Source organism: Aulonocara stuartgranti, assembly GCF_965226115.1.
Source record: "Aulonocara stuartgranti genome assembly, chromosome: 4".
Taxonomy (NCBI): domain Eukaryota; kingdom Metazoa; phylum Chordata; class Actinopteri; order Cichliformes; family Cichlidae; genus Aulonocara; species Aulonocara stuartgranti.
This window is the reverse complement of record NC_138942.1, coordinates 35,641,403-35,656,517: the sequence shown is the minus strand read 5'-3', so window position 1 is coordinate 35,656,517 and position 15,115 is coordinate 35,641,403. Positions and strand designations below refer to the sequence as shown.

General features: G+C 46.7%; 2 protein-coding genes across 7 annotated transcripts in view; one reads left to right on the top strand and one right to left on the bottom strand.

Moving 5' to 3' along the window:
- Positions 1 to 15,115, bottom strand: part of fbxl16 (F-box and leucine-rich repeat protein 16) — a 210,294-nt gene that overhangs the window by 99,779 nt on the left and 95,400 nt on the right. The gene's annotated exons all lie outside the window — the stretch shown is intronic.
- The window catches only part of smg1 (SMG1 nonsense mediated mRNA decay associated PI3K related kinase), a 57,758-nt gene that overhangs the window by 12,260 nt on the left and 30,383 nt on the right, over positions 1 to 15,115 (top strand). For all 4 annotated transcript variants that reach the window (XM_082530411.1, XM_082530409.1, XM_082530410.1 and 1 more), the window contains exons 13-26: positions 83 to 361; positions 1,842 to 1,972; positions 5,298 to 5,459; positions 5,617 to 5,735; positions 5,821 to 5,908; positions 6,026 to 6,127; positions 9,179 to 9,319; positions 9,570 to 9,796; positions 9,977 to 10,176; positions 10,942 to 11,103; positions 11,834 to 11,988; positions 12,101 to 12,234; positions 12,450 to 12,761; positions 13,026 to 13,167. In XM_082530411.1, the coding sequence (XP_082386537.1) occupies positions 83 to 361; positions 1,842 to 1,972; positions 5,298 to 5,459; positions 5,617 to 5,735; positions 5,821 to 5,908; positions 6,026 to 6,127; positions 9,179 to 9,319; positions 9,570 to 9,796; positions 9,977 to 10,176; positions 10,942 to 11,103; positions 11,834 to 11,988; positions 12,101 to 12,234; positions 12,450 to 12,761; positions 13,026 to 13,167 (2,354 nt within the window). The remainder of the gene's footprint in view (positions 1 to 82; positions 362 to 1,841; positions 1,973 to 5,297; positions 5,460 to 5,616; positions 5,736 to 5,820; positions 5,909 to 6,025; positions 6,128 to 9,178; positions 9,320 to 9,569; positions 9,797 to 9,976; positions 10,177 to 10,941; positions 11,104 to 11,833; positions 11,989 to 12,100; positions 12,235 to 12,449; positions 12,762 to 13,025; positions 13,168 to 15,115) is intronic.

The following is a 15,115-nucleotide window of genomic DNA, read 5'->3' as shown; positions in this document are numbered from 1 at the left end:
TTCGTAGGTTGGGTGAGTGAAAATAATTTGAAGATTTTCTGTGTTGATGAGTGTAATCCCTGTCCATGTGCTCCCTGCACAGGTCATGTCAGCTGTCCACGGTGTGTACCAGGCGCTGCTGAGCCTGAAAAACATCCCAACACTGGAGGCAGCTTATAAAATGGTGTTGGGCGAGATGGCGTGTGGTCTCAACAGCTTGATGGAGACTTTGGGTCCCCTGGAACCAGGGACCCTCTGCCCTAATATCCAGCACCCTGCTTTTGCTCCCCTCACCCTACCGCCAGAAAAAGCCCAGTTCACCATCATCTTCAACCTCAGCACCTTTACCACCATTGGCAACACCAAGAATTCTCTGATTGGGGTGAGCCGTTGTCTATTGTTAAACATCACAGTAGCACTGTAATAATGTCGCAGTACTTCCTTTGGTGTGACTGGTGGGGTAAAAGGTTCATATTAACTTTACACTCATTAATACATCTAAAGATATGTTCCTGTAACGCATTTTGGGACATGCGTCATTGCTGGGTTCATCACTCAGTGTCTGCATGACAGCCATGCTGATATTCCTCACAGTTTCATTCTGTCACACTCACAAAGTTAACACAGTGTGTCACAGTAGGGCAGCACGGTGGTTAGCACTGTTGCCGCACAGCAAGAAGGTCCTGAGTTCAATTCCACCATCGAGTTTTCTGTGTGGAGTTTGCATGTTCTCCCCGTGTTTGCGTGGGTTCCCTCCGGGTACTCCGGCTTCCTCCCACCGTCCAAAGACATGCAGCTTGTGGGGATAGGTTAATTGATTAATCCAAATTGCCCAAAGGTGTGAATGTGAGTGTGAATGGTTGTCTGTCTGTCTGTGTTGGCCCTGCGACAGCCTGGCGACCTGTCCAGGGGGTACCCCGCCTCTCGCCCTGTGACAGCTGGGATAGGCTCCAGCGCCCCCCGCACCCTGAAAAGGAGAAGCGGATGGATGGATGATGTCACAGTACTGCAGATAGGAGGCCAACAATGTACTTTTGCCTGTCTGTCAGAGTTGTTCTCTTAAGGCCAAAAAATGCCCAACAGATTTACTTTCCCCAGTGGACCATTATAGCAAATCCAATAATGGACCACTTGATAGTCATATTTTATTTATTTAGTTTATTAGTGTTTTTATTTTGAGTTATCAAAATCCTAACGGACTAGACCGCGGATGGAAAAGAAGAAAGAAGAGAAAGTGGGCAAAAAGTTAAACAGAAGGGGAGAGAGAAAGATGGGGAGGAGGAAACAACGGTGAGAATCTGCGTCAATACCTGCTGACGGAAAGAAACCGTGAAACCACAGCAACAACCAATATATGCATAAATAACAGCCCTGCCCCCAGGACACGAAGCAGGCATGGAGGACACCCGGGCCCCAGAGGCCCCCCAGAGCACGAGAGCCCCAGGAGGACCACAGCAGGGACGAGGAGCCTGAGATGTTGTAAGATAGGTGGAGTGTAGCACCTGGCCTGCATGCATTCCCACCCTCAGGCACACATACATACAAATACTCTCACACTCACACAACATGGAGACACACAGGAATGCACACAGTACACAATCACACTCCCCACACACACACTGTACTTCAGAATCGAGGCACCAACAACCCCAGAGGGGCTTGGTTTACCACGACTACTTTATTCTTCCTCAGCCAATCAGCAGCGCTCGTGCAATTGTTTCACGTTTTTAAGATTTCACCTCTTCAAATGTATGACCCAGCACTTCGATGTGACAATGTTTGCACCGCCACAAGATTCAGTCCATGGTCTGTGTCCGCATCTTCTTTTGGTTCATCAGTGGTTTTCTGTGTGTTCTATCTAGATGTGGGCCTTGTCGCCGACAGTCTTTGCTCTTCTAAGTCACAATCTGATGCTGGTCCACTCTGAGTTGGCTGTCTACTACCCTGCTATCCAGTACACCGTACTCTACTCCCTGTACTCTCACTGCACCAGGTAATACACCCACATGTACTGTGAACAGAATCACTGCTGTCCACTGCAGCATTCTCAGTTATGCAGACATGCACTACAAAAGGGACGGGCCACCCCTCTTAATCTTTTTATTCAGGTGTTTTCAGTCCACTTGCAACAGGTGTATCAACCAAGCAGACATGCGGTGTGCCTTTGTGCACACTTGTGAAAGAACAGGCCATCTTTTCCTCAGGCTAGGTGCTGTAACAGATGCCACCGTTACAAGTCCTTTTACCAAAATCCTTCCCTTCTAGATCTTCCACCACCAACTGTAACTGCTGTTATTATGAGTAGAAGCAGTTGTTTTGCTGATTGCTGCTCACCGTCATAGTAATGCTGAATTAGAGCCGTTATCCTGAAGAATCCTGAAGCTCCCTTTCAGTCGATTCACTCAGTACAACACACGAGTGTGAGATATCACGCCCCCACGTGTCCTGGCTGAAGGAAGCTTTGTTCATGCCTTTAAGACCCACCTGCACATATACCCCCGTCATCACAGTCACCCTCAGTTCTTACACCTCACTGAGTCGGGCTGCTCCTAGTTAGGTTGGCTTAACTGTCCGTGTTGGTGTTAGCCTACACCGTGCAGTTAGTGCTGCCTGCACTGTCCACCCTGTCCTCAGAGGTTCAGTTTCTCTTTGCACGACAGCAAATGCTACGATGTCTGCCCATCTGCCTGGGGATTGTCCACACTAGGACAACACTGACGGAGCCCGAAGCCTGTGCGTTTTGTCTGCAGCTCCGGTACTCGACCCTGGAAAGACGGGGGCCCCAGCTTTGTCCTAGTCCGAACACAAGGAGTGTCTGGTTGATGCCCCTGCATTTAGCTGGGCTGACCACATGGAATATGTTGATGGGTTAGCTGAAGATGAGCTGGAACCAGGCAGGAACGCTAACGGTCACAGATGATGCTGTGTTGGGCATCGGCTTGGACATTCATGGTTTTTCGGATGATGAGCAGGAGAGCCCGCGTCGGCCCAGTGTGCTGCTCCGCTGACGACCACGATGACAGCTCTTTGTTTCCCTCCTCAACGCGGTCAGAATTGTCACAGATTACATCCGTCGTGCGTCCTGCTGTGCCGCACTCTCCCTGGGCAGAGGGATGGTGCAGAGGCACCCGAGCAGTTACAGATATACCTGTTCATTAGAATATCCCCTTGGTTGTTCTAGTGTTAAGTCTTCTGGAGGAGGAGTAAAATGCCCCCAGAAACCACTGACTTGTCTGTCTGAAAAGGGACGATCATTTCGTTTCGTAGCTCTCTGCATCGTCTGAACGATGTGGCTGTTCTAAAAAATTGTTGCTACAGAAGAATGCCATTTGAGAAAATCCAAGCTTCGTTATTACCAGTGTATGTATCCTACTGAGAGGGCGCACAGAAAAAGAAACCAAAGGAAAAAATCTGCAAACGCCTCTGACTCTGCTTTTATTTTGCTTCTTCAAACTAATTAGAAACCTCGCTGGATTTGAACTCTGCTCACCTTCTTAGTACAAGTGTCTCCTTGTGCATCTCTGGATTCTTCCAGTGCTGCTGTGTAGTTTCATCATGGACGTAAATACTATCCAGACATGAACTCAATGAAGTGGCCTGGCCCTCAGTTTGTTTGTTTTTTGCTGTGTGGGAGGAGTTCGGAGAAGCGATGGAAAAAGACTTTCGGACCGCCTCGAAGAGATTCAGGCGACTCAGGAGGGGAAAGCAGTGTTCCACCTGCACTGTGTATAGTGCGGGTGGAGTGCTGCTGACTTCGACTGAGGAAATCGTCAGGCGGTGGAAGGAGGATCTCCTCAATCCTACTGGCACATCTTCCGTGGGAAAAGCAGAGTCTGGGGATGAGGGGGATGACCCGCCAATCTCTGGGGGCGAGGTCACTGAAGCAGTTAAACAACTCCTTGGTGGCAGAGCCCCTGGGGTGGATGAGGTCCGCCCCGAGTTCCTGAAGGCTCTGGATGTTGTAAGGCTGTCTTGGTTGACATGACATGGACAGAATTTCTAGGTGTAGCCAAGTGGCGGAGGGCTTTCACTTCGGTGGTCTCAGAATCTCATCTCTGGTTTTTGCAGATATTGTGGTTCTGTTGGCTTCATCAGGTGATGGCCTCCAGCTCGCACTGGAACGGTTTGCAGCCGAGTGTGAAGCGGTGGGAATGAGAATCAAGACCTCCAAATCTGAGGCCGTGGTCCTCAGCCGGAAAAGGGTGGAGTGCCCACTCCAGGTCGGGGATGAGTTCCTGCCCCAAGTGGAGGAGTTCAAGTATCTCAGGGTCTTGTACACGAGTGATGGGAGGAGGGAGCCAGAGATCGACAGACGTATTGGTGCTGCGGCTGCAGTAATGCGGCTGCTGCACCGGTCCGTCGTGGTGAAGAGGGAGCTGAGTGTAAAAGCGAAGCTCTCAATTTACCGGTCGATCTACGTCCCTACCCTCACCTATGGCCACGAGCTGTGGGTAGTGACCGAAAGAACGAGATCGCGGATACAAGCGGCAGAAATGAGCTTCCTCCGAAGGGTGGCTGGCCTCTCCCTTAGAGATAGGGTGAGAAGTTCGGCCATCTGGGAGGGGCTCAGAGTAGAGCAGCTGCTGCTCCTGCACATTGAAAGGAGCCAGCTGAGGTGGTTCGGGCATCTGACAAGGATGCCCCCTGGGCGCCTCCTGGGTGAGATGTTCCAGGCCTGTCCCACCGGGAGGAGGCCCCGGGGCAGACCCAGGACACGCTGGAGAGATTATATCTCTCGGCTGGCCTGGGAACGCCTTGGTGTTCCCCCGGATAAGCTGGAGGAGGTGGCTGGGGAGAGGGAGGTCTGGGCTTCTCTGCTTAGGCTGCTGCCCCCGCGACCCGGCCCCTGCATAAGCAGAATAAAATGGATGGATGAATGGCCCTCAGGTGCAGCGTCCTACCTGTTCAGACCAACTGGTTTCTTGGCTGTGACCCAGGTTTGGTGTGGACGTCTACTGTGGCAGTTTAGGCTTCAGCTGTGGTGGGCCTGTGTCGTTATACGGCCACTCTTCAAGTTAAAGCGTTGAAATGTTACCACATTGGAGGACACGCAGCAGATGTCCAAGTGGTTGTCATGGGACATTCTAACAGTAACAGTGGAAACCCAAACCTGATTAATATTATATGGGTGGTGTTGTAAAACTAGCTGAATGAAGAAAGTCAAGTTTGTCTCTGTCACTGAAGATTATTTGAGTGAACTGTGAGCTGTGTGAAGGTTTGGCTCCCAGACCAAACTGAAGGAACGCTTAGTGTCTCTCGATGTTCCTGTTTTATGGCTGCTTCTCTAATCAGATGACCTCCTCTGTCTCTGTTCGCAGGCACGATCACTTCATCTCATCCAGCTTATCGTCGTCTTCTCCCTCTCTGTTTGATGGTGCTGTCATCAGTACTGTAACCACGGCAACTAAGAAGCATTTCAGCACACTGCTTAGTCTTCTTGGAGGTCTGCTGTCCCGGGAGCATCTTTACCCCGAGGCCAGGTTCTCTCTCCCCATTTTTAACCAAACACAGCTCAGTGTTTTATCACTAAATGTTCACTGTTTAGCTAAATGACTCATTAGCTGTCTAACGATGACTGTAAACCAGATTGAACATATTGGATACAGCTATTATAACAGTCTTATGTTGGTATGTTAGGAAACTGCTTCTCACCTGGGCTCAGGAGATCTCTCTGCTGATGAAGAAGTCGGACACCTACAGCCCCCTCTTTTCCCTGCCCTCTTTCAACAAGTTCTGCAGAGGGATTCTGGCTAACGGTGAGAGTAAACTCCAGAATTGTGCTTTACACAGGCTTCACCACTGAGCAGGATGTTTAATGCTGTCCTCGTTTTCTGTGGACAGCTCTGAATGAAGATCAGGGTATCTGCCTCCAGACCTGCCACACTTTACAGGTCCTTTCTTCATCACTGTCTACTGAGCTGCTGCAGAGGTGAACGGCTTGCTTCTGACCTGCACGTATATGGAAGCATATGATGCCTAATGTTTGTTCTCTTGTATTAAAGCCTCTGTGTGTGTGTCTGTGTGTTGTGGGTTGGGGGTGTCTTAGGTGTACAGATGTGTGCAGAGTGCAGTTGGTCCACTCGGCCATGAGGGTGAGGCAAGCTTATGGTAAACTTCTCAGGACAATCCCTCTTGATGTGGCTCTGAGGTAAGACTTGCTGCACAGCTGTACCACTGCACACTTGATTCATTCACGTGATTTGACATATACATGGTTGATGTGCTGTTATTAGCAGTGGATGTCTTCCTGATTGCTCTGGTGTGATATAGAGGCATCACCCAGCATCTGATAGACTAACAAGCTCCACAGTCTTGTTCTTGACGTCGGTTCATGCTCAGTAGGATGAAATGTTTTGGATAATTTGCCTTTGGGATGAAAGCTGTGGTATTCGCCATACAGCAGAATATATCTGTCTCTGTGACCACTACAAAACACCAAGTTCAGACTTGGGCCAGCTATGAAGCATTTGGTGCTACAGCAGCTGTTGGCTCCTGGCTATACAGAGCCTAAACTCTCTGAGCTCCACTTTAATGAAAGGCAGTCAATAAACCTGCTGTTACTTTGGCTCGTTTTCCTGTATCTAGTAGAGCAGGGGTGGCCAACCCGCGGCTCTCGAGCCGCATGCGGCTCTTTGCCTGGTTTCATGCGGCTCTTACGTTCATATCAAAGTTTGTGTTTTGGGTTTTTTTTGTGTTGTTGTTTTAAAATGTGCACGTTCGCTTCGCTTGAGTTCAATACGGTATTTTCATCAAATGGCCATGTGTGTGAGATGAAAATACCGCAAAGTTTCCCAGTAGGAGCAAGTTTGCCCTTAAAATGGCAGGAAAAAATACACAGCAAAAAGAAAATATGAAGATGAACACAGGACGTTTTTAACAGAGTGGGAGAGTTTATATTTTTTTGTTGAACGCAATGGTAAGCCATTCTGCCTTATATGTCAGACGTCATTAGCGCATTTCAAAGCTTCAAATCTTCAGCGCCACTTCAGCTCACTCCATGCTAACATCGACCAGAACCATCGACCCAAAAGGGACTGCACTTCGCAAGCACGAGTTGGCCACTTTGAAAAGTCAGCACATACAGTTTTTCCAAAAATTTACGAAGCGGTCAGAGACCATAACGCTCGCATCCTATCAGCTGGCTTGGAACATTGCACGGGCTAAAAAGCCATACGATGAAGGGGAGTTCGTTAAAAAATGCCTCAGTGACGTTGTTGAAATCTTGTCTCCTGAAAACGACAAATTAAAACGCGTGGTATCAGACGTCCAACTGTCCCGCCACACTGTTGAACACAGAATATCGGACATTAACACGGCTATTGAAACACAGTTGCACTCTGACCTTCAAGCATGTGAGTATTTTAGTGTCGCATTGGATGAGAGTTGTGATATACAAGACAAGCCTCAGTGGGCAATATTTGCACAGTCTGTGTCAAACGATTGTGTGATCAAAGAACTCCTGGATATTGTGCCATTAAAAGACAGAACCCGTGGCACAGATGTGAAAGAAACCATGATGGCTGCATTAGAAAAAGCAAATCTGCCCATAACGAAATGAACTGCAATAGCCACGGATGGAGCACCAGCCATGATGGGATCTGTGAACGGGCTTGTGGGGCTGTGCAAAGCTGACCGAACGATTCCTGACTTTTGGAATTTCCACTGCATCATCCACATGGAGCAACTGGTGTCTAAATCATTGAATTTAGATAACGTCATGAAGCCTGTGATGGAAATCGTCAACTATATCCGCACACATGCGCTTAACCACAGGCAATTCAAGAATCTCATCGCTGAGCTGGACCAAGGGCTTCCAGGTGACCTGCCGCTGCACTGCACTGTGAGGTGGCTGTCAAAAGGCCAGGTACACTCTCGCTTCTTTGAGCTTTTGGATGCCGTGAAACTGTTTATGGAAGAGAAGGACAAGGACTATCCCGAGCTCTCGGACCTCAAGTGGATTATGGATCTGGCCTTTTTGGTCGACATGCTGTGTCACTTGGACAGACATAATCTGACCCTGCAGGGTAAGTTAAAAATGCTGCCTGACCTGGTGCAAAGTGTGTTTGCGTTTGTCAACAAACTGAAGCTGTTCAAGACACATATTCAAAAGGGAGATTTAACGCATTTTCCCACTCTGCTAAAAGCCAAGCGGGCAAGTCGCCAGCGCTGCCCTGAGTAAGCAAAGAGCCAGATATGCAACGCTGATTGAAAACTTGCACGAAAGCTTTGTGACCCGGTTCCATGATCTACAATTGAAAAGGCCACAGATTACGTTCCTCGTCGACCCATTGAATGCAGAGAGTTTGAAAGTCTCGCTAGTCACAGATAAAGCTGCAGCTGAGTTGGAGATGATCGATCTTTGTGAAGAGGACCAATTGAAACCTGCTTTAAGGGAAGGGACCATTGAGTTCTGGAAAAGTATGCCAATGGAAAAATACCCCAATGTCAAACGGGCTGCGCTTAAGATACTGTCAATGTTTGGGTCAACATACAAGGCAAGGAATGCCAGAAGTCCCATTAAACAACATGCATTGTAAAAGTAAATGCTATTGTAGATTATTATATTTTTGTTTGTGGACTTGGTTGAACTGAGAGTTTGTGTGTGTGAGACAGTGCGCACAATTGTTGAAAATGACTGGCCTGTGGTTTTAGTACTGTAGGAGTCATTATCATATTGGTGTATGACATTTACAATAAATCTGGCTGAGCAGAATGTGTGTATATTGTGACTGGTTGGCCACCCCTGTAGTAGAGTGTGGGTCTGGCTAATGATTAGCTAAGGTTGTACCGAGTCTGAACAATAAGTGGTCCTGGTTAATAACTACAGACTACTACTTATACAGAGTTATTACTTGAGTTGAGTCTAACTACAACCCGGCAGGTCCCAATTCATTAACCAGCTGCTCGGCTAACGCTGTCTCACAGCTAATGTGAGTGCAGGTTGTTGCATCCTGCCTGACTGCCATTTTTCAAATAAATTAAATAGTTTTGATTAAACGTATGAAAGGGAGCTCCGTGTTTTAACCAATCTGTACTATTCATCTATGACTCTCAGAGCTGCACACTCACAAACGGCATTGCTTTCATCAGCACTGTCATAGTTAGGGGACAGTTGGTGTTAGATTTGAACCGCAGTTGTGACCCATCAGGAGATCGGATGCATGTTCTCAACATATGCGTGTATATTGCTTGTTCACAGTAACCACAGCCATCCTGAAATGAGGAAGATCTCTCTGGCCATTCGCCACCACATGAGCCACGCTCCGAGCAGCACTTTCCACCCCCAGGACTTCAGTGACCTTATTAGCTTCATCCTATATGGCGTCCTGCACCGTGGAGGGTAATGGCACAGTGACAGCTGCACAGAACTCTGAGAATGTCTTTTGTTTTACAGTCTCATGGTCATTTTTGATCTTTGGTAGTCGTGCTGTGGGTTTACACAGATGTGTGTATCATGACGATTTTGAGTCAACTATAGTGAGAGATTCACGTCAGGTCTGCGTAATGTAAGGGAGATCTGTGATGCACGCTTGGTTTTATGGAGGATAGGACTTGTGATGAATAAAGGTGGTCATGTCCTGTATCTACAGCAAGGACTCCTGGCTGGAGCGCCTGTACTACAGCTGCCAACGCCTTGAGAAACAGGATGGCCGTGGAAGTACAGATGGTAGCAAGCCAGACGTGGTGACACGGGCACTGCTGAAAACAGAGGTGTTGCTATGGCAGTGGGCAGTGTGGGAGGCTGCACAGTTCACCGTGTTATCCAAACTCCGAACACCTTTGGGTCGAGCTCAGGACACCTTCCAGACCATTGAAGGTAAAGTGAAGAGTTCATGTGACTGCATTCACAGTAATTGTCATTTACTTTCAAGATCTTTTTTGTAACCTCCAGAAGAGGTTTCTCAGATACATACAGATGCTGTCTGGTAAAGAAATAAAACTGGGACAGTTCATCTAAAGTTCTCAGACACAAACCATTTTCTCTGCTTTGTTGCAGGTATGATCCGGAGCTTGGCTGCACAGAGTCTGAACCCCGAGCAGGATGTTGGAGCTTGGGCGGGCAGTGGAAGTGACAGTGATGGTCACCACTTAAATCAGCTCCGCCTCACTTTGCTGCTTCAGTACCTGGAGAACCTGGAGAAGCTCATGTACAATGCCTACGAGGGCTGTGCTAATGCTCTGACAGCTCCACCAAAGGTACGCAGACAAACTCCACGGCTTGAAAATGAAATAGTTTAATATTTTGACACTAAAGGAGATGATAGAGCCTCAGAGTTTTATCATTACTACAGGTGTCCTTGAGTTTTGTGATAAAGGAAAAAGATACTGAGTCACAGTTTATCAGTAATTTATAAGTGCAAACAAAATGTATGAAGGGTGTTTTTAATCTTTTGTCTCCAGGGAGTGATTGTCATTGCTGACAGATTGGCTAAGTCAAAGATTGAATCTGCTAAACCTTACATATAGCCTCCTCTATAATGTCACATAATAAAATTGAAACAACTATTTTCTGTCTGGGATTTAGTGTCCTGGATCGATTGACGATTCATTGTTCATCCTGTTCATAGCCTGTACATACTTATAGTTATAGCATATTGTAACTGTAACTTCGGTCGTTGCTGTGCTTTTTTTGGAAATCGAATTTCCCAGAGGAACCCACCCGAGGGATTAATAAAGTTCTATCTTATCTTATCTTATTCACAACATACTTCATACCGTGTACATTATAACATACCATAATAGACCCATTTCTGTAATATACTTGCATATCTATATTATTGCTAATATATATTGTAATATATCTATATCACTAAAGCACTTCTGGATGGATGCAAACTGCATTTCGTTGCCCTGTACCTGTGCATGTGCAATGACAATAAAGTTGAATTCTATTCTATTCGATTGATTAATAATCAGTCGCTTGTATAAATGATCACGCATGCCTTCTTCGCCACTCCTCAGGGAATTCGGACTTTCTTCTACACGAACCGTCAGACGTGCCAGGACTGGCTGACGAGGATCCGCTTGGCACTGATGAGAGTTGGTCTTCTGTCTGGACAGCCAGCAGTAACTATTCGCCATGGGTTCGATCTGCTTGCAGAGATTAAAAACAGTGGCACGCAGGTCTGTGTTAGTAGAATATCCTCTATGTATTAGATGTAGTAGAGATGTATATACAGTGAAAATATTCATATTACTTCACTTGTTTGTCATGTTACAGTAATCAGCACTGAATGTAGTACACAGCTGCAGTGCTGTCAGAGGCTTAGGATGCTAGCCACTGGATTTAACTAGCTGAGGTCACCATGCTGCACAACCCTTCTCCTCAGTTCACTGACCATCTTCCTGTTTGCTGATGACATATTTAACATCTGAGAAATCTAACATAGCGTTCTACCTTAAACTGCCAGCTCCGCTAGAGTTGACCAAAAGGAACTCTTTGACCTGACCCTTCGGTCATGTCTGGAGGAAACCAAGTACCGCTTATTACCTGGTCAATACCATCCCATCTTCCAACAGGACAACAATCCTAGGCACACAAACCAAGATAACAAGAGAGTGTCCCAGCCAGAGTTCAAACTTGATCTGAACTGAACAGATGTGAAAATGGCTGTGCACCGAGGTTCTGCATAGAACAACGGGAGAAACTGCCCAAAAATGAGTGCCGAGAGGCTGTAACATGACCAAATGTGGAACGAGTGAAGTGCTGTGAATAAGTGCTGTAGTAGTTCTGTTTGTCTGTGCAAATGCTGAGTGTTAGATTAGGCGGTGTATCATTTGACCATCCTACAAATACTGTGGTAATAAATAGTGTCATCTGTCTGGGTGAACTGTGGATCTGTGGACTTTAAAGGGTCCAGAGCTGGAGGTGCCCGTGGTGTTGCTTGTGGAGGCTCTGTTGGAGTTGCATTGTCCCGAGGCCATCCAGGGCTTGGCAAGTTGGAGTGCCTCAACTTCAGGCAAGAGTATGGGCTGGTTGTCATCGGTTGCGCTGCAGGCTGAGGGACGGTAAGGACTGGCACACTAACCGATTATCCTCATGGTTCACTGAGATACTCATTTGTAATAATTCATGTAGTTTCATTGCTGTAATCAACTGTGCATATGTTTGTATGTACAGGTTTGAGAAAGCAGCCCAGGAGTATCAAGACCAACTGTCTGCAGTTACAGGGATGGACTGCAGCATCAAAGGCTCTGACTCCTTCATGCTCAAACTGTCCAGCAACACAAGCAGTCCAAAACACTGTAGCAATGGTAACTAGCAAACATCCCCTTAGATCGCAGCATGTTTATTTGTTCAGCTAGCTTTCTAACTGTTCCTGTAGCACAGCTGTGAGGCACACAGCCACTGCAGGTAGGCTGTGCATCACCCGACTCTTAGAAACGTGTGTTTTCTGATGCTTTCTTTGTTTTTTCATCTTTCCTTTAAGTTTCACTGATGCTATGATGCTTGGTGTCATTTTCAACAGGTGACAGCAGGAAGACGGTGTTACTGAAGTCGAGTGAGTGCTCTCCAGAGGTGCTGAACTTTCTGGCCAACAAAGCCTGTCAGTGTTATGTGGCACTTTGTGACTGGGCTTCTGTTAAGGAGTGGCAGGCCACTGTCAGCACCCTCAAACAGAACTCGACCAATCCAGTCAGCATCAACCTGAAGACAGATTTCAATTACATCCATGCTTTGAGTCACTTTGAGGAGGGCGATCTAGCAGAATGTGGGGTTCAACTGGAGCTGCTGCCTGGAGAGGATTACACCGCTCTTTCTGGCAGTAAGGACAAACTTGGTAAGTGTCCTTACTGCCCCGAGTCTTAACAGACGTCTGGATTGTGACTGAGTTGTGCATTTGCAGTAAAACTGGTATTTTTTCCCAGAATGTAATGTAGGATTTTCAAAGTAAGACCACAGGTATCTGCTAAAAGGCTTGGAACATTTTGAATCTCAGTGACCTTGACCTCAAGGTCAGCTTTTCTGAAAGTCAGATTTATACCATGGGACCCATCTACTGGTGGCTGCTAGTATTTCTAACACTCTTTGTGCTCAAATTTAGATCTGAAAAGGCTCCTGCCCTCAATGAGTCCAGATCCAACTGAGCTGCAGAGAGCTATCGAGGTGCAGCTCCTTCGCAGCGCTGTAAGTGCAATGACCAAAGTCAGCGAGCAGCAGGATCAGAGAGCAGCACCAAACTCAGAGTGAGTTCATTTTTTATGGGTCAATCATTGTCAAATGCCGTACCAGCTCTGATTTCAAGGGGGAAAAACCCCATTAGGGTAATGAAACCCTTCTTAATAGGAGAACTGCCACATTTTAGCTTTCTATTGTTCAGTTTGCTCAGAAAGTATTTTTGTGATAAAGTCGGGGCGTTTCAAGCCTTTTCTGACGGCTGTAGCAGCATACACACAACAGAAAACCGAGCAGCCATGTAAGACAAAGCGTAGAAACAGAGATGTAAAGAGATGATTATTGAGATATAAATACAAACCCAAATATTATTATAAAGGGACACAAGTGTGACACTGTTTCTGGGATGTTATCAGTGCACTGTGTGCAGGCATACATTGTTTTCTATATACAAGAAGTGCAGTGATCGACTCCCAGATTGCAGCCAGACATCAAACGTTAGAACATTTTCTTTTTGTTATTGGTGCAGATAACCACAACCCAGTAAGATTAAAGGCTCTTCTAAACTGATTCCAAGTTTTAACTGTATGAATTACACCTGGGTTGAGTATACGGTCTGAGACTGGATGTTTGGAACCTCGTGAGGCTACAGGGGAGGTGCGCACAACTCAAGCTCCTTCCAGTGACTACCAACTGGGGCTGATGGTATCCCTCTTCACCAGTACAATAATATTAATACTCTAACATTTACTACCCAATAATATATATAATATGAATTTTGGAAGTGACGTGCGTTTTTACGTATCTTTGGCAGCTTTTTATTCCATATGAATGTTGATTTCTGGCTGTTACGACTGGACAAGAAAGGTTTTGTTAAAAAATGGGGACACTTAAAGAAATCTAGGATGCGAACACATGTTGATAGAGTTGTTTGTTCCTCCTAAAGTAAGAGGCTCGTTCTTTAGAAGAACCACTGATGATAGCAGAGGTGGATCATTGGACTTGTAAAGATCCTTAACATCACGTGGTACTCATAGACCTAAACACTTGGATTTTCTGTGGCTAATCTTGAAAGAGTTGGATCCAATTTGTCCCTCGCATGCAGAAGGGCGGGGCCTTAACTCATTATTTTGAATATTAACTTCATAACCAGATATTTCTCCAAATCTTTAAAGTAACAACAACAAACGAGGGTCTGATATAAACAACTTGTCATCTGTATGAAGAGAGACTTTGTGCTCTGATCTGCTGGATCCCTTTAATAACGTTCATCATTAACTGAATCCGTGACAGAGGGCAGCCGTAGCACCCACTGGGAACAAGTCGATCCTATGGCAGACAACCGAATCTCCACGGCGTTGCAGAGGCGTGTCAACCAAGGCAGCCCTACAGCATCCAGGACCATGAAGAACTCATCCACCCCCAACAGCCCAACTACCTACAAGCTAGTAGTTTGACTGCCTCAATGACCTCGCCCCTAATGATCAGCAAGTAGCCGCCCTCATCCACAGACTCTGCTCCAACTATTCCCTCCACTGCCTCCAGTTAACTCATTCACTGCCATTGACGTCTATAGCCGTCAATGGCAGTGAATGAGTCAATGGGTTTAACTCATTCACTGCCAATGGCTGGCAGTGAATGAGTTAAAGGCAGCATCACCCCATCCACACTATATTTACACTGTGTGAGTAGAGCATTGCTTTTAGTCACCTGACAATTTGCCAGAATTGCTTAGAGTCCGACCAAAAGTCTTGAACTGAACTTCTTCCACACCCAAGGTTGGGAAGGAAGATGCTGTGGACTGGGCCGTCTGTCAGACAGGGCACCGACCCTCTGTCACAGATCTGTTGTCTCTGTTCTGGAGGGTCCCATTTAGGCGCACCGGGCCTGTCCAGTTTCCTCTCACAGCAGCTGATCTAACTCATCAGCAGGGCGTGATCAGTTAACAGCTCAGCTCCTCTCTTTGCCTGAGTGTCATAGCAAATCCGTCAATGCAACGCCAATCTAGGTCTTGTAGTT